This window comes from Aegilops tauschii, chromosome 3, assembly GCF_002575655.3.
Source record: "Aegilops tauschii subsp. strangulata cultivar AL8/78 chromosome 3, Aet v6.0, whole genome shotgun sequence".
Lineage (NCBI taxonomy): Eukaryota > Viridiplantae > Streptophyta > Magnoliopsida > Poales > Poaceae > Aegilops > Aegilops tauschii.
Window position 1 is genome coordinate 505,754,360 of NC_053037.3, and position 23,180 is coordinate 505,777,539.

The following is a 23,180-nucleotide window of genomic DNA, read 5'->3' on the forward strand; positions in this document are numbered from 1 at the left end:
GGGCAATGGGGTCGTATCCGGGCAGTTTCTGGGATGCGGTGGCCGTGCGCCCAACGCGCGGACGCATCCCGTCCGCATCCTGTCCGCGTACATTTTTCTTTGCAATCCCTTAACTTTTTTTCATCATTCATTTTTGGTACATGGGAATACATCACCAAATTTTGACTAGAAAATCAAGACAAAAAGAAACAAGTACCACAAGAATACATTTTAGAAGATATCCAACTTCCATAATTGCTCCTGTAAGTTGGATTAGTGCCTTCTCGATGCATTCATTGTTTATCTGCGGAGGAGGCTCGATCTTGCGTGCTTCTTTCATCTTATAGTCTAAAGAAGTAGAGGTTGCTTCCTCGCATCTAGTCTTATGTCTAGCCTCTAATCTAGCAACAAGTGCACTAGTCTCATCTCTAGCCTCTATGCTAGCTAAAAGTGCATGAACATCTACTAAATTGCACTCTATCAATATATCGATGTACTCTTCTTTTCAATACCAAAACTTGCATCCATGCTACACAATAAATTTTAAGTTAGCACAACTAGTCGAATCTAAGAGCACAACCAAAGCTAAAAAGAGCACACACCCCATCCTTTAAGCAATTGATGAACACCCATCCGGGATGTTCCGGCGTTGTAGACACGCAGCGCACGACCTTCATTGGGCAGTGGTCGCACTTAATGAGTGGCAACGGTGCGCCGACAAGCTTTTGGCCTAGCACCGAGCCCGGCCGACCGCCATTCGTGTATCTGCCGGCGGACCACCGACGGTGTAGATCCGAGCGGCTAGAGGAGGAGCCACTGCCTGCATGCGGCCTTGCGGCCCTGCCAGGGCCTTCCGGCCCGGTGCCCGGCTAGTCCATGGCACGGCGCAGCCTCCCACAGCCGGGCGAGCTCAAGACCGACCGGATCCGCCCCAAATCAGGCCGACGGGTGCGCAAATCAGGTGGCCGTGGTTGGGTAGCTCGGGGGCACCGAGGGGAAGGGGCTGGGCGAGCGCGCGTCCGAGCTGCACAGCTGCAATGGCGGTGGCGAGGGGAAGAATGGGGAAGAGTGGAGAAGAGTGAAAAAGAGTGGAGGGGGTGCGGCCAGAGGGAGGGACGGGCGGATAGAAAAAGGCGTCCGTGTGCCACTGACGGGCGGGCCAGGGGAGGACACGCGCAGACGGCCCGCCCGTCCGCGTGCTATCCGTTTCACCTCAAAAGCGGCGCAAATTTGAACCGGGGATGGGTCGAAAGCGGACAAAAAGTCCGTTTATGCCGCGCGCTGGGCCGTCTGATTCTTCCATTTTACCCAAACGGACGCATTAGAATGGGGTCGCGGGGTGGAGTTGGCCTTAGTAAGCCGACGCGGTGGGCCTTCCTTCATCCGACCGAGGTCACATGCGGCGCGACGCCGACTCGCTCCACGCTTCCCGGTTCCCGGTTCCTCCCACACCCCGCGTCTCACCCCCATCCGCTGCGCGCACCCCGAACGGCAGCACCGCGTGTGGCCGGGTCCGCTCTCCCCGGCAATCGATCCTTTTCCCATCTTTTCCTTCTCGTGCGGCCGTGCCCATCTCGGGTTCTCGACCGGCCACAGCCCACAATCTGATGGCTGATGCCGCCGTCGCCGTGGCGTGTGGGCGCTAGGAGTAGGACACAGCAGCCAGCAGCGCACGGGCACTTGGGAGTCTGGAGCACCCAATCCCTACAGGCTCCGGTCCGGTGCCCCACGAAAAACACCAGTCACCGCGTGGCGCAATAATTCCCGAGCGTATCGCTGTCCTCCATCATCCATCCATCCACGGCGGGCGTCTCACTCCCACCCCGCACACTGACTGACACTGCCTCTGCACTCTATTTAAGCCACCACCGGCGCGCCGTACACACGTCGCCACGCCTCCGCCCCCGCCTCGGCTCTAGCCATGGCCGCCGTCGCCGGTCCTCGGCTGCTCCCATGGCTCCTGCTGCTGCATCCGTTGCTCGTGGTCGCCGCCGCCGCCGCGTCCGGTGTGACGTACGACCACCGCTCCCTCGTCATCTCCGGCCGCCGCCGCCTGCTCATCTCCGCCTCCATCCACTACCCCCGCAGCGTCCCCGCGGTACGCCCCTGCCCCTCCCCAGCACATACATTAGCAGGACAGCGCCAGTGGTGGTGACCTCGTCTGCTGCGCGTGCTCGCAGATGTGGCCCAAGCTGGTGGCCGAGGCCAAGGACGGCGGCGCCGACTGCATCGAGACCTACGTCTTCTGGAACGGCCACGAGACCGCCCCCGGCAAGGTCCGCCCGCCGCCGCGATGCTTCAAATTTTCGTGATGCATTTAGTCTGTTCTTCACAAACCAGGGATTGCAGTACTACTTCGAGGACCGGTTCGACCTGGTGCAGTTCGCGAGGGTCGTCAAGGACGCCGGGCTCTACCTCATGCTGCGCATCGGCCCCTTCGTCGCCGCCGAGTGGAACTTCGGGTCCGCTTCCTTCCCTTTCACTGTCTCTGTCTTGGTGCAGCTCTACATATTTGCTGTCATCTCGTTTCTGTGGGAACTTGTTCAGCTATGTGTGTGGGTTTCAGGGGCGTGCCTGCGTGGTTGCATTACATACCTGGAACGGTGTTCCGGACGAATAACGAGCCATTCAAGGTGAGGGTGGCTTGTGAATTATATAGTGTCTTGTGGTAAGTTTTGCCGGTTTGGGTGATAACCCAAGCGACACTCACTATTATGCAGTCTCACATGAAGAGCTTCACGACGAAAATCGTCGACATGATGAAGAAAGAGCGGTTTTTCGCTTCGCAGGGAGGGCACATCATCCTAGCTCAGGTTGTGATTCCAGTCAACTTTGAGATCGATGTTCGTCAGAATTGACAGGTTCAGATTGTCTGAAACTAAATATGTGCTTTCCAGATTGAAAACGAGTATGGATATTATCAACAAGCGTATGGAGCTGGTGGCAAGGCATATGCAATGTGGGCAGGTAGTATGGCTCTGGCGCAGAACACCGGCGTCCCTTGGATCATGTGCCAGCAGTACGATGTTCCTGATCATGTGGTTAGTTTCTCATTCAGTGCCTTATGTTGTAGGAGTATGCAACAGTTAAGACATGGATTGCCTCATCATACATATTTTCACTCAAATTGCATCGTATGCCATCAATTTTTTTTGAATGACCAGCCCAACTGCAATTCTTTTTGTTATTGGTGTATTTTATGAATTATGGCTTGCTCCTGAAATTGTGTTCTAATTGAGGGCCATTACAATAGGTAAAACACTAAACAGCAGATCATCAGTAGATGTAGCTTCTCCCGCAAAAATAAAAATAAAAATAAAAATCAGTAGATGTAGCTTCGTTATTGATAACATAGAGCTAGTGCTGCTCTTGCCCCTTAGGAATCAGGACTGTAAGAGTGCACTTGCACAAATAGTCATGGTTATATCTTCATAAAAAATTCATTGTTATGTGATTAGCAGCATCTTGATATCTATACATGCATGAGCTTGGTAATTGATGCAATTGACGAGTTCTTTTGGGGCAAAGCTATTCACTGACGCAACTGACATTTGCAGATAAACACCTGTAATTCATTCTACTGCGATCAATTCAAGCCAAATTTGCCAACCCAGCCAAAAATTTGGACAGAGAATTGGCCAGGATGGTAATGCATTTGACACACTTTCATTAGTAACCAATTATAATTTACAGTTACTTCTGCTATTTTTCATAACACGTTATGGAAAGCATCTCCTGCATCTTATTTATTTCCATTTTTGTTTAGGTTCCAGACTTTTGGTGAAAGTAATCCCCACAGACCCCCTGAGGATGTTGCATTTTCTGTTGCACGGTTTTTTGGGAAAGGTGGCAGCGTTCAGAATTACTATGTGGTATTGCTTTGTGCATAGTTCATATTCTAGCTTTTCTTGTATTATAACTTCACAAGGGATACCACATCTCATATTCTAACTTGGCAAAGACACTCCAATATTACGGTCAAATATCTGAAATCATATTCAGTTGATACTTGATAGGGTAACTGATGATGATGATTTTTTTATTGATTGGAAACTGATGATGATTTCATTGTACTGAAAATTGACCAAGTCTTCATTGTCCTTTTGAAGTACCATGGTGGAACGAACTTTGATCGTACTGCTGGAGGGCCGTTCATTACAACTAGCTATGACTATGATGCACCAATTGATGAATATGGTTAGGCTCTATTGATCTTGGGTCCATCAATAATCTTGTGCCTAGAACCATCTGAACATTGTTCCTTGATCTGGATTTCAGGCCTTAAGCGATTTCCAAAATGGGCACATCTGAAGGAGCTTCACAAATCTATAAAATTGTGTGAACATAGTCTGCTTTTTGGAAACTCAACGTTACTCTCTCTTGGACCTCAACAAGAGGTAAGCTTTATTGCCTTCTGTTGGGTTATAATTGATCTAACGCTGCACCAACCCAGTTATGTGATACACTTACATCTACATGCTTGTTCTCTTTTTAGTCTGAAACTAAGTAGTAAAATCTATCTCTGTTGTAAATAGCACCTTGTGTTTACATGATACACGCTGCTTTATATATAGCCCACGTATTGACTACATCATTAAGTCAACCTCAACCTGTGCTAATATCAACTTCTGCTTGCAGGCTGATGTTTACACTGATCACTCAGGAGGATGTGTTGCATTCCTGGCTAACATTGATTCAGAAAAGGACAAAGTTGTCACTTTCAGGAACAGACAATATGATCTTCCTGCTTGGTCAGTTAGCATCCTACCTGACTGCAAGAATGTGGTTTTCAACACTGCAAAGGTATTTGATTTTCCTTTTAATGGGTTTCAGAATAAAACACATTCAGCCTTGTTTAAATGAACATCGTTCTTCTGAGAAAATGAAACAGAAAATAACAGAAGAAATGAAAAGGAGAAAAGTATAGCTCACGACTAGCTCACAATATGGTTCCTCAGAAAAGTGTATAGCCAACATCAGATTATTCAATGCTTAACTGAGAAACACGATATTTAGCTCACGACTCTCTCTTATTACTTCGGTTCTTGATGATTGATCATCTTCAGGTTCGATCTCAAACTTTGATGGTGGACATGGTTCCGGAAACTTTGCAAGCATCAAAACCTGATCAGTGGAGCATTTTCACAGAGAGAATCGGCATTTGGGATAAAAATGACTTCGTACGAAATGAATTTGTGGACCATATTAATACAACAAAAGACTCTACTGATTACCTGTGGCACACTACAAGGTTCGTCTACTACAGGCTGTATCATGTATTCTTAGTATGTTGATAATCTTTTTTGGTATCAACTAAAGAGGGGAGGTCTTAGTGCTATTTATGTTCTAGTATATTTTGTTCTGTACCATCCTAAGCACTTCCAGTTCTGTACGTGACCCATTCTTTGAATGAAATTTGCAGTTTTGATGTGGACAGAAATTATCCTGCAAGTGGGAACCATCCCATTCTTAATATCGGCTCCAAAGGCCATGCTGTTCACGCTTTCCTGAATAATATGCTCATAGGTCTGTTCTTTACTCACTTTACACTGAGAGATAGTGTTTGTGCAGTTCTAATTCAGCCTATATTGCTCTTTGGGGTATAAACATTTTTTGTATGGTCAAAATATATCTTAAGAAGTAGAGAGGTTGTTATAACAACTCTTCAGAGGGTGGTTGAATCATACGTCGTCAGCAGCATCTCTGACCCTTGGATACTAGTTCTTTACAATCTACAGTTCTCTTCAGTTTGAGTTGCTCTGTCATCACACTTACCTTCCATAGATGTCTTTCTCAGGTAGTGCATATGGTAATGGCTCAGAATCAAGTTTCAGTGTGCAAATGCCCATCAACTTGAAGGCTGGGAAGAATGAAATTGCACTACTGAGCATGACTGTTGGATTGAAAGTAAGCTTCTCTACCTGTACAAACGATTTAACATTGCATTATATGTATGCTTTTCTTTACATGCCCATGCTATTTTTATGTGCATATATATGCAGTTTACACACTTTTGAGAAGATCAGCCTACGGCCCTTCGTTAACTTCTACTATGTACTAGTAGCAGGTCACATGAAAGTTAAAACTGCTTATCTTATTGTAACTTTATGCACTTTCTAAGAGTGCAGGACCCTATTATGAATGGGTGGGAGCTGGCCTTACAAGTGTGAACATCTCTGGAATGCAAAATGGAACGATGGACTTGTCTTCAAACAATTGGGCATACAAGGTACTGTCATCAATATTCTTCATATGGAAACTTCTATTGAGAACTCAATTTGGAAGCAGATTGTATTTCTTAGCTACTTATATGTTTTGACTCCTGATTTTTATGTCCAGAATTTTGCATAATCGAGATGAGTGTGTTTGTTATGTATTTGTTGGTAGATTGGGTTGGAAGGTGAACACTACCGTTTATTTAAGCCCGATCAAGGGAATAACCAAAGGTGGAGGCCACAATCTGAGCCACCAAAACATCAGCCTTTGACATGGTACAAGGTAACATCTTATGATCTTTACTCTCGATGATTTCTTCACTTTTTTTTTTTTGGAAAAGGATGGTTTCTTCACATCATTACGTGTACCAATCCAATGTACTTCCTAGGTGAATGTTGACGTTCCACAAGGAGATGACCCAGTTGGGCTAGACATGCAGTCCATGGGGAAAGGCCTGGTTTGGTTGAATGGAAATGCCATAGGGAGGTACTGGCCCAGGACAAGTCCTACTGATGACAGGTGCACTCCGAGCTGCGACTACAGAGGGAAATTTTCTCCAAACAAGTGCAGGGCTGGATGTGGAAAGCCGACTCAAAGATGGTACCGTGACCGACATTTGGCACAGCTCACCATCCTAATTATGTTATGCCATTGTTCTCTTGTGTCTCACATTTCTGTTTCACTTCTGAACAAAGGTACCATGTCCCAAGGTCATGGTTTCACCCATCAGGGAACACCCTTGTGGTCTTTGAGGAGCAGGGTGGGGATCCCACGAAGATTACATTCTCGAGAAGGGTCGCGACAAGTGTTTGCTCCTTTGTCTCGGAGAATTATCCTTCCATAGACTTGGAGTCCTGGGATAAAAGCATCTCAGATGAAAACCCATTAGCAGCAAAAGTACAGCTGTCTTGCCCCAAGGGCAAAAACATCTCTTCAATCAAGTTTGCGAGCTTCGGAGACCCCAGTGGAACTTGCAGATCCTACCAACAAGGAAGCTGCCACCATCCAGACTCTCTATCTGTTGTTGAGAAGGTAACATTTCCGGTTTCTCGACGTAAAATCGCACCCGATTCTTATCCGGGACTCGATAGGCATCAAATCTGGCGTAGGAGTGTTGATGCACGTGGATTTGGATCGGTGCACATGAATCTAGTCTTGGAATTCCATGGCTGTCAGCTCTGACTTTCCAGGCTTCAGTAATGCTGCAACTGGGAACAGATTAGACATGTAGCAGGTTTTAACATTCCATTTCCAGGCTAACATGCGTGCCATGCGAGTCGTGTCTAAGGGCTGTTTCTGGATCATCATTGCATAGAGATCTAAGATTTGATTGACCAGACAAAAGTTTGTATATTTCCTGAGCAGTCCTTTTTATTCTCTGCAGGCCTGTCTGAACATCAACAGCTGCACAGTTTCGCTGTCAGACGAGGGATTCGGAGAAGATCCATGCCCTGGCGTCACCAAAACACTTGCCATTGAAGCAGACTGTTCTTAATCCGTGAGTTCTACTCAGCTGAGGGTTCCACCACTACAAATCTGCTCGTCGAAAATCAAGTTCGGAAGCTGCAGTGCTGGTTTGCTTTTACGCAATATGACAACCTGGAAGTGGAAGGCTACCTTGATTTAGGTTCAGATTTCTTTTGAGCATCTTGATGTTAGCCTTTGTTTCGTCGAGTTCTCGTGATGGACGATGCCATGGTGCTATTCAGGATGCTGGCCATATGAGCAAATGCGTTGCGTCTCAGGCTCGTTATACCTAATGTGGCCATGAGTTCAAACCACGAGCAAGCAAACTACCACGAAGCATATTTTACAACGCATCATGAACCTCCTATATCAATGCTGATGTACTGTGAGGAATCTCTTGCTTAATTAAGGCCAGTTCTGTCAGGTTCAGTTCACACATTTTCCCCCCTATCGTATTCCCATTCTTCCGTACGTTGGGTTGTTGCTCTCTTTGGTTGACTCATTGACAGCAGATGTAGATCACATCACGCTCACATGCAGGGCGACATCTGAGCTAACAGACAGAATCATTCGTCCCAACTCTTGGACCGAGCTTCAAATATTCCACATCGTACGTACGTACGTGCATGTGGCACGTATTCTGTACACATGTGATCTTAACGCTAAGCATCTGACGGAAGCTTTCAGACTCTTCCCCAAACTGACAGACAAACATCTTATATAGCATGTAAAGTTCAGATTCTTCTTCAGTAAAGTCATCAGGTTGGCGGAGTATAACCAGAATTTTTGCCGAGGCATCTGGGTTGTTGCAGAAGATTGTCTGCATTTAGAGGCTTGTCAAGCAAGCCTTAAAAGTGCACCAGTATTATCATCATCTCTGACAGTGAGGCCACCAACTCGTTGTAGCTATAAGATTGGCCAGGCTGTTCAACTGACAACCGCCATTCTTTTCTTAATCACAGGCATGGTGGACCAGTATTACGGAATAAGATGGTACCGAGTGTGTCTCGTATACTACGTACGACTGTAGCCTACTACTTGGATCGTCCGGCCATCTCTTTTGGTCTGGGAGACATCACCAGGAGACAAAATACAAGCCAGTAATCAATACCCAGCGTGCTGTGTGTATATATACGTCCTAACAGTGCAAGCTTTGGACGATTCGGCATACGTATATACATGTGGGGACTACCATACCGTACTGTATATGATTGCTATATACTCCCTCCGTAAACTAATATAAAAGCGTTTAGAATACTAAAGTAGTGATCTAAACGCTCATATAGTAGTTTACAGAGGAAGTATGTCCCATCTGAAGCTGGCGCAAGAGAAGATGATAAGGCTCCCAATTGCAACAAGAAAATAATGCCTCCAGCAGTCCCAACGGCCTATCAGGGTTTTTTTCATTAAGAAATTTAAGCTTCTTGTCTTTGTTATTTGTTCAAAAGTTCAATCAACCATTCCTGCTGTCGTCTGAACCAATCAAGCTCTCTCTTTTGCAGAAAGTTCTTGTGAGGAATATATACATTTTTGTTCTTGTAAAATAATGTATAGGGTTTCTAGCTAGTGCAGAATTTGGAGGATCTAGGCAGAATGGCAGCTGGATTATATGATTATATCTATCCTCATCTGCCGACACTACAGTGAGAGGGAGATTTTTATATATGATGATGGATGTCGTGTACTGATGTTGAATTCATCCATGAGTGGTCGTCTCTCTCGCACCGGTTTCCAACAAAGACGTGCGGGAAAATGAAATCCAAACCCAGAAAACGAAAGAAAGCAAAGCGACTCAAGTGTCAGCCGCACTGTTGAGTTACCATGCAGCTGCGATAAGGACGCGAGATGGCCAGGTGAGGTGAGCGCGCGCCAAACTGTCATCAAGCTGCTCTAACCCTGTTGATTAGTGTTGATAAGTGACGTAGCGGGAGAATCCAATCATGCCGTCCCTCCCAGCTCCTGACCTGGAGTTCAGTTTCTCAAGTGACACTATTCTAATCTAAGCACGGCCTTTACAGGTTCCTGTAGGACAAGGCAGGTCAAGAACATAAGCTCTGTCAGCAAAACGCAAAAGGCCAAAGCGGGATGAAAACGCCACACGACCTACTTAAGGTAGATATGGCAGATAATAATAAAAATACCTTGGTTGATAGGCTCCCAACGCTGTTGCTCCGCACATGGCGACACCTTTTTCATGATTGAGAATGCACTGTTGTTGTTCAGGAACAATGGCCCGTAAGCGGGAAAACCTTTTTATTGTGTACCACCCCCTTCATCTAGAAATACTTATTGAAGAAATAAATGTATTTAAATGTATTTTAGTTCTAGATTTACGTATTTTTATCCATTTCTTCGACAAATATTTCTGGACGGAGGGAGTACTATATATTACATCTAACTGACAAATACAAATCATAAAGGCATATTGTACAACGCATCATGAACGTCCTATATCAATGCCCCCCCCCCCTTGCTGCCGCTCTTGGTCTCCGGATCGTCGCCGTGTACACGTGTGCGCCGTCGTCGCAGGTCTCCGCCGCCGTCAACGGGAATCGTCTCCGCCGTTGCCGCCGTAGCGAGCCATCACCAAATTAGGGTATGGATCGACCCCTTTGTGCAATTTCCATTCTCCGATTCAATGCACAAAGTTAATGCCTATATTCGTGCCACGATTGAAAGCTTCCCATCCACACGAAAACTCCTCTAGATTAGATTTGATGCAAAATCTTAGGGTTAGGTTTCCGCCGAACTCATCTCGAACAGATCGAAATGAAGTTTTCGGTCCCACCGATTGGCCTTGGCCATTGCACTAAGTACAACTCGGTCTGACCGAAACGTACTGATCGGTGAGACCGAAAGCAATTTCTCAGTGAAACCCTAGCATCAGCTCACTTACCTTCTAGAAGCAACCCTGAGGATAGAGAAGAGTCTGGCCAACTTGACTAAGAATCAGGATAGCTTAGGGAGAATTATTGAGAGCAAGATGTATGACCTAGATGTGAAGGTCACATAGATTCAGACTACAATTGAGAAGCTGAGGGATGATGCTGAGGACAATGATGACAGACCCACTATAGACAGATTCCAGACTTCAATTGCAGATTTGAGACCAGCTCATTCTGCTCCTACCACCACAGCCACAGTTGCTCCTCCAGTATCTACTCCACCTGCTCCACAGACTTCAGCAGAAGCATTTGCAGATGGACTCCTCTCAACGCTGTCTACGCACACCGGAGCTACAAGCCAGAAGACCCCTTCAGGAGCTCCCAGAGATCGTGCCTAGAGTGCCGCATAGCACTATACGTTTTCAAACTTTTTGGTAACTTGTTGCCAAGGGGAGAAAGCGTATAGATCATAGGCTTCGAGAGAGAGAGAGAGAGTGACTTTTGCTTTCTTTGTTGGTTTTATTTGCCGTGCTAGTTTGGTTTGTCTGGTTGTTGCTACTTGATGCTACATTTGTGTTATGCTCGTGAGATACTTTATGTGATCACGTGTTTGATCATACTATGCTTAATGTGTGCATGCATGATTATGTCTATGATTATTTGTGTATGATCAATCACTTGTATGGTTGGTGATGAATGCATGTTACTTAATTCTTATCATTTTGTGCGCTCCACCAAGATGTATGTGACATGAAAGAGTGACCCATGATCCTAATCGATTGTGCATTTGCATTCAAACGCAAATTTTAAATAATGCACAAATTTAGGGGGACCTCTTGCTTATCACATACTTCTCAAAGCGGCGATGTATTTCATTCATATTATCATTTGTCGAAGATTTGATCTATATGTTATCATCAATTCCCAAAAAGGAGGAGATTGAAAGTGCAACTAATCCCCGGGTGGTTTTGGTAATTTATAACAACATATAGCTCATTGAACTAATATTCTTTCAAGCTAAATATTTAAGAGAGTTCAATGAATGGCATGGCATGGACTAGGATTGTGGACCCCTCAAAATGCTAAGGACAAGCATTGGCTAAAGCTCAAGACTCTTCATTTCTATTTTAGTGATCCAAGATCACATTGAGTCCATAGGAAAGCCAATACTATTAAAAGGGGATGAGGTGTCGCTTATGGCTTGCTTGCTCAAATGCTTAGTGATATTGCTCCAAAGCTCTCAACCAATTTCTCATTCCAAATATGCCCAAAACCTAAAGTCAAACTCGGCCCCGCCGATTCTTTCTACCCGGAGCCATCGAGTTCATATGACATAGCCACTGCCAGAAACCCTAACAGTTCGGTCACACCGATACGGATCTCGGTCTCACCAAGATGGCCATGCAATCTCTCTGTTTCCCTTTGTAACATTTCAGTCTCACCGAAATGAGCAATCGGTCCCATCGAGATTGCTTGACATATTCTCTGTTTGCTCTTTGCTAAATTCGGTCTCACCGTGTTGATGCAATCGGCGCCACCGAGTTGATGTTTGCCCTAAGCCCTAGCACATCGGTCACACCGAGTTCTTCCTGTCGGTCCCACCGAGATTCCTAATGTTCACATTTTGAACTAAATCGGTCTCACCGAGTTCATCTATTCGGTCTGACCGAGTTGGGTCAAATGTGTGTAACGGTTGGATTTTGTGTGGAGGCTATATATACGCCTCCACCCCCATCTCCATTAGTGAGAGAGCCATCAGAACATGTGAAAGAACATGCGGTGCCCCCATGTTTGGTTTTGGTAATTGATGACAATCTCTATGGACTAATGGTTGTCTTGAGTTATATTTGAAGGATTTCTCCATAGGCTTTTCTTGAAGTCCATGTGTTGGTTTCAAGGAGTTTATGAGTTTACCAAGGTGCTATGAAGGAATTATCCAAAGATTGGTCATGTGAGTGTTGAGCTTATTGCAAGCATGTCTTGAAGAAGAAGATTGTGTGATCATTCATGTTTACCTTCAAGACATCATCCAAATGAAGAGAGTTGGAAAGATTCAAGGTTGATCAAGACTAAGTCAAGAGTGAATCAAGTTGATCAACTCACAAAGCGTAGAAGATGTACCGAGAGGGATCAAGTGATCCCATGGTATGGTAAGCATTGTCCATTGTGCTTTGTGTACTAACCCATGGTCTATGTGAGAGTTCTATGTAGGGTTAGGTACGGGTTCATGGGCTTGGGTCAAGAGGAAGATATCACTCAACCCATGGAGTGGATGACAATTAGTGGTGATCGTCATCAAGATTGCCGTGTGCAAGTTCAAGTGGAGCATGACGAAGAGATCAAGTGCTTGGAGCTTGCCGTCCATTGTGGTGTCAATGGACTTGTGAAGATATGCCGAAGAGTGGCTCACCCATAGTGGACTATGGGGGAGCAATCATCTAGTCTTCATCGAGCCAACGCAATCAAGAAAGGTGGTCCAACTTGAGGGAGTCAAGATCGTCATCATCTAGCTCAAGTGGACCATGTGCAAGGCAAAGGTTTGCCCTTGATAGGTTTTCTATTTTACTGGTCTCATGGTGGTAGTTGGGAGACCGGGTTATAGGATCGTTTGCCGTGCTATCAAGGGGGGCTCTCAAGTTGGTAGCTTGATTGTATCGTTAGTAGAGAGCTCAAACCATTGCATCCTTGCATCATGTTTCTTGTTTCTTGTTTGGTTCTCTTTGTGAGTCTTAGAGCTTATGGTCATCTTGATGACAAGCTTGAGTTCATCGAAAATGGAGTTCGCATGCGTCTTCTATGATGTTTTTGGTGTTGGAGGTTTTACCGGTCTTATCCGAGGAAGTGTTCTCACCATTTTCTTATGGGCCTTTTCTAATTTGCTTCTTATCGATATTTCTATCAAGATTGTGTTATCCCATGTCTTTAGCTTTCCAACAAACTTGGTTTCGTTGAATTTGGAGTCCGTTTGCAGAAGTCGTGGCTGTTTTGGTAAAGGCTGCAGCGGTACTGCCGCAGCTAGAGCGGATGTAAATTTTTACTACCGCTCCAGAGCGGTACTACCGCGGCTCCTGAGCGGTAGTACCGCTCCGGACCAAAATCTCGTGTTTTGCTCAGCGGAGGTAGGCACGGAAGTATTTTTTTAGTACCGCTCGCAAGCAGTAGTACCGCTACCATTTGCGGTAGTACCACTATCCCTAGCGGTAGTACCGTGAGGACGAGCGGTAGTACCGCTCCGGCGGTTCTACTGGCCTTTTGCCTCCTCGCTGTTGTTTTTCAAAGGGGTTCTACCGCCCTAGCGGTAGTACCGCTCTGTGCGGGCTGTGAGCATAACGGTTGGATTTTTCCCCACATATAAAAGGGGGTCTTCTTCCCCATTGAACCTTATCTCTTGAGCTCATGTTCTTTCCCCATTGTTGACCTTCTTCGAGCTTGCTAACTCTCAATCCCTCCATGGATTCTTGCTAGTTTTTGAGGGAAAAGAGAGAGGAGATCTAGATCCACATTTCCACCAATCACTTTCTCCTCTATGTGAGGGGAACCCCTTGGATCTAGATCTTGGAGTTCTTGGTGTTCTCCTTCTTGTTCTTCCTCTCATTTTCCTCCCTAGCATTAGTTGCTTCGGTGGGATTTGAGAGAGAAGGACTTGGGCACTCCGTGTGCCCTTGCCATTGCATTTGGTGCATCGGTTTGAGTTCTCCACGGTGATACGTGGAAGTTACAAGTTGAGAAGCTTATTACTCTTGGGTGCTTGGTACCCTTGAGCTTGTTCCTCTTGGGTGCTTGGGCGCCCTAGACGGTTGGTGGTGTTCGGAGCTCAATCATTGTGGTGTAAAGCTCCGGGCAAGCATCGGGGTCTCCAATTAGGTTGTGGAGATCGCCCCGAGCAATTTGACGGGTATCGGTGACCGCCCCCAAGGGTTGCCAAAGTGTACGGGTTCGGTGACTGCCCCCAAGGGTTGCCATTTGTACGGGTTCAGTGACCGCCCTCAAGGGTCCCTTAGTGGAATCACGGCATCTTGCATTGTGCGAGGGCGTGAGGAGATTACGGTGGCCCTAGTGGCTTCTTGGGGAGCATTGTGCCTCCACACCGCTCCAAATGGAGATTAGCATCCGCAAGGGTGTGAACTTCGGGATACATCGTCGTCTCCGCGTGCCTCGGTTATCTCTTACCCGAGCCCTTTACTTATGCACTTTACTTTGTGATAGCCATATTGTTTCTTGTCATATATCTTGCTATCACCTAAGTAGTTTTTCTTGCTTAGCATAAGTTGTTGGTGCACATAGGTGAGCCTAGTTGTTGTAGGTTTTGTGCTTGACAAATTAACCGCTAGGTTTATTCCGCATTTGTTCAAGCCTCAACCGTAATTATTTTAAAGCGCCTATTCACCCCCCTCTAGGCGACATCCACGATCTTTCAACATGCCTACACTTCCAGCATACATTTTCTGAGAGAGAACCACCTACTCATGTGTTGAGATCAAGATATACCAGTCCTACCACAAGAATCTTGATTTCTAGCCTTCCCCAAGTTGCTTTCCACTCAAATCATCTTTCCACCATATCCAAATCTGTGTGAGAGAGTTGAGTGTTGGGGAGAGAATCATTTGAAGCACAAGAGCAAGGAGTTCATCATCAACACACCATCTATTACCTTTTGGAGAGTGGTGTCTCCTAGATTGGTTAGGTGTCGCTTGGGAGCCTCCGTAAAGATTGTGGAGTTGAACCAAGAAGTTTGTAAGGGAAAGGAGATCGCCTACTTCATGAAGATCTACCCGAGTGAGGCAAGTCCTTCGTAGGCGATGGCCATGGTGGGATGGACAAGGTTGCTTCTTCGTGGACCCTTCGTGGGTGAAGCCCTCTGTGGACTCCCGCAGCCGTTACCCTTCGTGGGTTGAAGTCTCCATCAATGTGGACGTACGATAGCACCACCTATTGGAACCACGCCAAAAATCTCCGTGTCTTCATTGCGTTTGCACTCTCCAAACCCTTCCCTTTACCTTCATATGCAATGCTTTACTTTTTGCTGCCACACTCTTAGAATTGCATGCGTAAGTTGATTGCTTGACTTGTGCTAAATGCTAAAATATGCCCACAACTAAAATTGGGAAAATGTTAGATTTTTATATGGTCAAGTAGTCTAATCACCCCCCTCTAGACCTAATTTCGATCCTACTGGGGTGTAGGATGCCGAGGCCCGATGGGTCTCTCAACTTCTTAATTGCTCCATGGGCTTCTTCCCTTTCAAATATCTTGGCCTCCCTATTTCTCCCGAGAAGCTTCTTGCTAGAGATTTTGCTCCCGTGGTCACGAAAGTGGGTAATCGAGTTATTCCTTGGAGGAGCAGATACAATACACAAGCTGGCAAGGTTGCCCTTATTAATGCCTGCCTCTCATCCCTCCCCATGTTCTTGATGGGCTTCTATCTTCTCTCTGGTGGTACACACGCTGGGTTTGATAAGCACAGGGGTGTGTTTTATTGGAATGCGGCGGATAAAAAACACAAATATAGGTTGGTTAAATGGAAACAGATTTGCAGGCCCAAGAACCTTGGGGGGTTGGGCATTGTTGACACCATAACTATGAACAAGTGCCTTATCATCAAATGGTGGTGGAAGATCATGAATTCCTCGGAGAACCCTCTGTGGCTCAATATACTTAAAGCCAAATATTACACTAATTCTAGTCCCATGTTTGCTTCCTCAGTGGGTGGATCTCAATTTTGGAAAGATCTTGTCAAAATCCGCCTAGTGTTTAATTTTTTTGTTAAACTTGTGGTCCATAATGGCAAGTCCACTCGCTTTTGGCTTGACTGGTGGTGCGGTGCTTCACCTCTAGCGGTTTCCTTTCGAGTTCTTTTTTCTTACTATCCGGACCAGAGATCTCTATCTATGAGCTCTCCGATAATAACTGGGACCTGGCCCTTCGGCGCTCTCTTTCTCCTAAAGAGTTGGATGACTGGCAGCGTCTTGTTGCTTGCATCCCTGTGCTCTCGGAGGGGGAGGACTCGGTGGTGTGGCCCCACTCTGCCTCCGAGCATTTTTCTGTTAAGTCTCTGTATGCTAAGCTCATCTCTGGTACCCCTACTAATAAGTTTAAGCTGATTTGGCGGGCCCGTATTCCCCGTAAAGTCATGATCTTTTTGTGGCAAGCCTATAGAGGGAAGCTGCCTGCAGCTGATCAAATTCGTAAACGCAATGGACCTGGCTCCGACAGGTGTGTGTTGTGTGGGGATCTCGAGGACATGAATCACATCTTTTTCAAATGTGCCCTGGCAAAGCTCGTCTGGTGCTGTATCAGGTCCTGGCTCCATGTGACTTGGAGCCCTTCCTCTTTCTCGGATCTTAGGAACCTGGCTTTTTGTTTGGTTGGGGCCTCTAAACAGATGTTCTGGGTGGGATTTGCGGCTATTTGCTGGACGTTGTGGTCTACTAGGAACAAGTTCACTATCGAATATACTTTTCCTGCTAAACCTACTGATTGCTTATTTAAAACATGCCTATTCTTGCAGCAGTGGAGATTATTGACTAACGAGGCCGACCACGAGGCTTTTGACTTGATGACTTCCAAGATTCGGGCTACAGCTACTTCGCTTTTGCAGCACCAGTCTGGCGGCTAGAGGAACTTGGTGGTCCCTTTTGTCGTGCTTTGTCTTAATCTCCTGGCCTGCATGCCGTATGTTGGCCTGGGCTCCATGTACTTCTTGTTTCTCAGTACTCTTTGTGTTGTCGCTACTCTTATGTCTATCCTATGGTGAACGCTGCCTGGTGACTTTGTTTATAAAGTTGGGCTGACGCCTTTCCTCTAAAAAAACAAGGCGAGTCAAGGACATTAGCCTCATCAGCAAAACGCAAACGGAGTGAGATGAAAATGCCACACGATCAACTTATAGTAGATATGACAGATAATAATAATAATAAACCTTGGTTGATAGGTCCCTTTTTTTTGATAAACGGTGTATTCATTAACTCAAAATATAGCATCAGGCAGATACATGGTATCATGAGCAACACCCGGCCTCCACATAGTTAAGATGCATGCAACCAAATACCAAGAGTATGACAAAAGGAGAAAGAAAACCGACATATCGATAACAGTAGAGTCCTATAAAACCGACACTACGCCTACATCGAAAGAGGTGGTTGATAGGCTCCTAACACCTTCGTTCCACAATTGGCGACAGCTTTTTTATGATTGAGAATGCATTGTTGTTGTTCAGGGACAATGTTCAGTCCGTAAAACGCCCGCGAACGTCTTGACCGGCGCGTATGGATTTTTTGTGCCATATAATGCTATGCCGCAAACGTTCGCGAACGCGTCCGGGTGTCCGAATCCCTGCAAACCAGATGCAAAGCGGAGGAGGCTTGCGCGAGTCTGGACCTCCACCAGGTAGACTCCAACAACCCTGGCACATCGAAAACCCCACTCGGAGCCCGCACATTTGGCCACATCTGCACTGTTTGTGCCACCACTGTCCACCCACGTTCCCGCCCTTTTCGCCATCAGTCGCCGCATGGATCCGTTTGTACCATTGCCGAAGCCGAATGAGGAGGATCCAAACATGGTGGCCGCCCGGAAGATCAACTCGGCGACCCGCAATGCCAGTCGCCCGTCCAAAGGAGCAAGGCGATAGCGGCTTTGGAGGCTGGCCATCTGCCACCTCCTAGGAAGGGCAGCGGGCCGGGACGAGGGGCAATAGGCCAAGCAGTGACGCAGGGCAAATACACACATGCACCATGTTCTGCACCATAGAGGCTACTGATGCACATTCTGACCAAGACCGACATTAATAAGAAACTCCTGGTAATAATTTTATTTGTTTGAGTCTTTGTAATACAGTCTTTGTTATTTAAATAGGCCATCATACTATGTCAGAATTGTATTTTTGCAACAAAGACTCCCAAGTCATGTTCTACCTGATGAGATGGATCGATATGGTGAAATGAGATTTATTATCTATCATCGACTTATGGTCGATATACTCGACGTCAGAAAAAGATGGATGCCTCATCATGAAGGAAATATGCCATAGAGGCAATAATAAAGTTGTTATTTATATTTCCTTATATCATGATAAATGTTTATTATTCATGCTAGAATTGTATTAACCGGAAACTTAGTACATGTGTGAATACATAGACAAACAGAGTGTCCCTAGTATGCCTCTACTTGACTAGCTCGTTAATCAAAGATGGTTAAATTTCCTAGCCATGGACATGTGTTGTCATTTGATGAACGAGATCACATCATTAGAGAATGATGTGATGGAGAAGACCCATCCATTAGCTTAGCATTAATGATTGTTTAGTTTTATTGCTATTGCTTTCTTCATGACTTATACATGTTCCTCTGACTATGAGATTATGCAACTCCCGAATACCGGAGGAACACCTTATGTGCTATCAAATGTCACAACATAACTGGGTGATTATAAAGATGCTCTACAGGTGTCTCCGATGGTGTTTGTTGAGTTGGCATAGATCGAGATTAGGATTTGTCACTCCGTGTATCGGAGAGGTATCTCTGGGCCCTCTCGGTAATGCACATCACTATAAGCCTTGCAAGCAATGTGACTAATGATTTAGTTGCGGGATGATGCATTACGGAACGAGTAAACAGACTTGCCGGTAATGAGATTGAACTAGGTATGATGATACCGACGATCTAATCTCGGGCAAGTAACATACCGATGACAAAGGGAACAATGTATGTTGTTATGTGGTTTGACCGATAAAGATATTAGTAGAATATGTAGGAGCCAATATCAGCATCCAGGTTCCGCTATTGGTTATTGACCGGAGATTTGTCTTGGTCATGCCTACATAGTTCTCGAACCCGTAGGGTCTGCACGCTTAACATTCGATGACGATTTGTATTATGAGTTATGTGATTTGATGACCGAAGTTTGTTCGGAGTCCCGGATGAGATCACGGACATGACGAGGAGTCTCGAAATGGTCGAGAGGTAAAGATTAATATATTGGAAGGTTACATTCGGACACCGGTATGGTTCAGGTTGCTTTGGATAAGTTTCAGAGTACCGTGGGTTACCGGAACCCCCCCCCCCAGAAGTTCATGGGCCTTCATGGGCCTTAGTGGAAAGGAGAGGAGGGCCACAAAGGAGGGCGCCCCCTCTTTCCTTCTCCCCTCTTCCTCCTTCCCTCTCTCTCCCTCTCTTGGAAAGGAAGGGCACTCCAACTAGGATTGGGATTCCTAGTTGGACTCCCCTATGGCCGGCCTCCTCTCCTCCCCCCTTTATATACGTGGGAGGGGGCACCCCAAAGGCACACCAAGTCTTCTCTTAGCCGTGTGTGGTGCACCCCTCCACAGTTACACTCCTCGGTCATATTGTCGTAGTGCTTAGGCGAAGCCCTGCGCCGGTAACTTCATCATCACCGTCGCCACGCCGTCGTGCTGACGGAACTCTCCCTCGTCCTCAACTGGATCAAGACCTCGAGGGACGTCATCGAGCTGAACGTGTGCTGGACGCGGAGGTGTCGTACGTTCGGTGCTTGGATCGATTGGATCGCGAAGACGTTCGACTACATCAACCGCGTTACTAAACGCTTCCGCTTTCGGTCTACGAGAGTACGTGGACACACTCTCCCCGCTCGTTGCTATGCTTCCCCTTGATAGATCTTGCGTAATCGTAGGATTTTTTTTGAAATACTACGTTCCCCAACAGTAGCATCCGAGCCAGGTCTATGCGTAGATGTTATATGCACGAGTAGAACACAAAGAGTTGTGGGTGATAATAGTCATACTGCTTACCAGCAACGTCTTACTTTGATTCGGTGGTTGTTGGATGAAGCGGCCCGAACCGACATTACATGACCGCGTTCATGAGACTGGTTCTACCTACGTGCTTCGCACACAGGTGGCTGGCGGGTGTCTGTTTCTCCAACTTTAGTTGAATCGAGTTTGACTACGCCCGGTCCTTGTTGAAGGTTAAAACAACACACTTGACGAAAAATCGTTGTGGTTTTGATGCGTAGGTAAGAACGGTTCTTGCTAGAAGCCCGTAGCAACCACGTAAAACTTGCAACAAGAAAGTAGAGGACGTCTAACTTGTTTTTGCAAGGCATGTTGTGATGTGTTATGGTCAAGATGTGATGATATATAAATTGTTGTATGAGATGATCATGTTTTGTAACCGTTATCGGTAACTGGCAGGAGCCTTATGGTTGTTGCTTTATTGTATGAAATGCAATCGCCATGTAATTGCTTTACTTTATCACTAAGCGGTAGCGATAATCGTAGAAGCAATAGTTGGCGAGATGACAACGATGCTACGATGGAGAACAAGGTGTCAAGCCGGTGATGATGGAGATCATGACGGTGCTTTGGAGATGGTGATCAAAGGCACAAGATGATGATGGCCATATCATGTCACATATTTTGATTGCTATGATGTTTATCTTTTATGCATCTTATTTTGCTTAGTACGGCGGTAGCATTATAAGATGATCCCTCACTAAATTTCAAGGTATAAGTGTTCTCCCTGAGTATGCACTGTTGCTACAGTTCGTCGTGCTGAGACACCACGTAATGATTGGGTGTGATAAGCTCTACGTTCACATACAATGGGTGCAAGCCAGTTTTGCACACGCAGAATACTCGGGTTAAACTTGAAGAGCCTAGCATATGCAGATATGGCCTCGGAACACTGAGACCGTAAGGTCGAGCGTGAATCATATAGTAGATATGATCAACATAGTGATGTTCATCATTGAAAACTACTCCATCTCACGTGATGATCGGACATGGTTTAGTTGATTTCGATCACGTGATCATTTAGATGACTAGAGGGATGTCTATCTAAGTGGGAGTTCTTAAGTAATATGATTAATTGAACTTTAATTTATCATGAACTTAGTACCTGATAGTATTTTGCATGTCTATGATTGTTGTAGATCAATGGCTCGTGCTATCGTTTCCTTGAATTTTAATGCGTTTCTAGAGAGAGCTAAGTTGAAAGATGATGGTAGCAATTACACGGACTGGGTCCGTAACTTGAGGATTATCCTTATTGCTGCACAGAGGAATTACGTCCTGGAAGCACCGCTAGGTGCAAGACCCGCTGCAGGAGCCACTCCGGACGTTATGAACGTCTGTCAGAGCAAAGCTGATGACTACTCGATAGTTCAGTGTGCCATGCTTTACGACTTAAAATCGGGACTTCAACGATGTTTTGAACGTCATGGAGCATATGAGATGTTCCAGGAGTTGAAGTTAATATTTCAAGCAAATATCCGGATTGAGAGATATGAAGTCTCCAATAAGTTCTACAGCTGCAAGATGGAGGAGAATAGTTTTGTCAGTGAACATATACTCAGAATGTCTGGGTACCACAACCGCTTGACTCAACTGGGAGTTAATCTTCCCGATGATAGTGTCATTGACAGAGTTCTTCAATCACTACCACCAAGCTACAAAAGCTTCGTGATGAACTATAATATGCAAGGGATGGATAAGACAATTCCCGAGCTCTTCGCGATATTAAAGGCTGCGGAGGTAGAAATCAAGCAGGAGCATCAAGTGTTGATGGTTAACAAGACCACTAGTTTCAAGAAAAAGGGCAAAGGGAAGAAGGGGAACTTCAAGAAGAATGACAAGCAAGTTGCTGCTCAAGTGAAGAAGCCCAAGTATGGACCTAAGCCTGAGACTGAGTGCTTCTACTGCAAAGGGACTGGTCACTGGAAGAGGAACTGCCCCAAGTATTTGGCGGATAAGAAGGATGGCAAAGTGAAAGGTATATTTGATATACATGTTATTGATGTGTACCTTACTAATGCTCGTAGTAGCACCTGGGTATTTGATACTGGTTCTGTTGCTCATATTTGCAACTCGAAACAGGGGCTACGGATTAAGCGAAGATTGGCTAAGGACGAGGTGACGATGCGCGTGGGAAATGGTTCCAAAGTCGATGTGATCGCCGTTGGCATGCTACCTCTACATCTACCATTGGGATTAGTTTTAGACCTAAATAATTGTTATTTGGTGCCAGCGTTGAGCATGAACATTATATCTGGAACTTGTTTGATACGAGACGGTTATTCATTTAAATAAGAGAATAATGGTTGTTCTATTTATATGAGTAATATCTTTTATGGTCATGCACCCTTGATGAGTGGTCTATTTTTGATGAATCTCGATACTAGTGATACACATATTCATAATATTGAAGCCAAAAGATGCAAGGTAAATAATGATAGTGCAACTTATTTGTGGCACTGCCGTTTAGGTCATATTGGTGTAAAGCGCATGAAGAAACTCCATGCTAATGGGCTTTTGGAATCACTTGATTATGAATCACTTGATGCTTGCGAACCATGCCTCATGGGCAAGATGACTAAGACTCCGTTCTCCGGAACAATGGAGCGAGCAACTGACTTGTTGGAAATAATACATACTGATGTATGCGGTCCGATGAGTGTTGAGGCTCGCGGCGGGTATCGTTATTTTCTGACCTTCACAGATGATTTGAGCAGATATGGGTATATCTACTTGATGAAGCATAAGTCTGAAACATTTGAAAAGTTCAAAGAATTTCAGAGTGAAGTGAAAAATCATCGTAACAAGAAAATAAAGTTTCTACGATCTGATCGTGGTGGTGAATATTTGAGTTATGAGTTTG

At 45.6% G+C, this 23,180-nt stretch overlaps 1 protein-coding gene and 1 long non-coding RNA gene across 3 annotated transcripts; both read left to right on the forward strand.

Moving 5' to 3' along the window:
* The first annotated feature begins 1,771 nt into the window (after nt 1-1,771).
* LOC109742363 (beta-galactosidase 3) lies at nt 1,772-8,098 on the forward strand. 2 transcript variants are annotated; one of them, XM_020301451.4, is made up of 19 exons: nt 1,776-2,077; nt 2,160-2,255; nt 2,329-2,441; nt 2,546-2,612; nt 2,700-2,792; nt 2,877-3,020; nt 3,537-3,625; nt 3,746-3,851; nt 4,089-4,176; nt 4,258-4,376; nt 4,618-4,782; nt 5,046-5,230; nt 5,402-5,505; nt 5,777-5,886; nt 6,101-6,208; nt 6,367-6,477; nt 6,584-6,795; nt 6,891-7,227; nt 7,580-8,098. In XM_020301451.4, the coding sequence occupies exons 1-19, from the start codon at nt 1,901-1,903 to the stop codon at nt 7,688-7,690; spliced, it is 2,535 nt and encodes an 844-aa protein (XP_020157040.1). In that variant the 5' UTR covers nt 1,776-1,900; the 3' UTR covers nt 7,691-8,098. The 2 variants fall into 2 exon arrangements, 1 of the variants encoding a protein (XP_020157040.1); XR_002227843.4 differs by lacking the exons at nt 6,891-7,227; nt 7,580-8,098 and having other exon boundaries at nt 1,772-2,077; nt 6,108-6,208; nt 6,584-6,751.
* Nucleotides 8,099-8,427: 329 nt separating this feature from the next.
* LOC141042478 (uncharacterized) lies at nt 8,428-8,676 on the forward strand. Its single transcript, XR_012205450.1, has 2 exons — nt 8,428-8,545; nt 8,625-8,676. It is a non-coding gene; the product is annotated as an uncharacterized lncRNA (long non-coding RNA).
* Nucleotides 8,677-23,180: the final 14,504 nt, after the last annotated feature.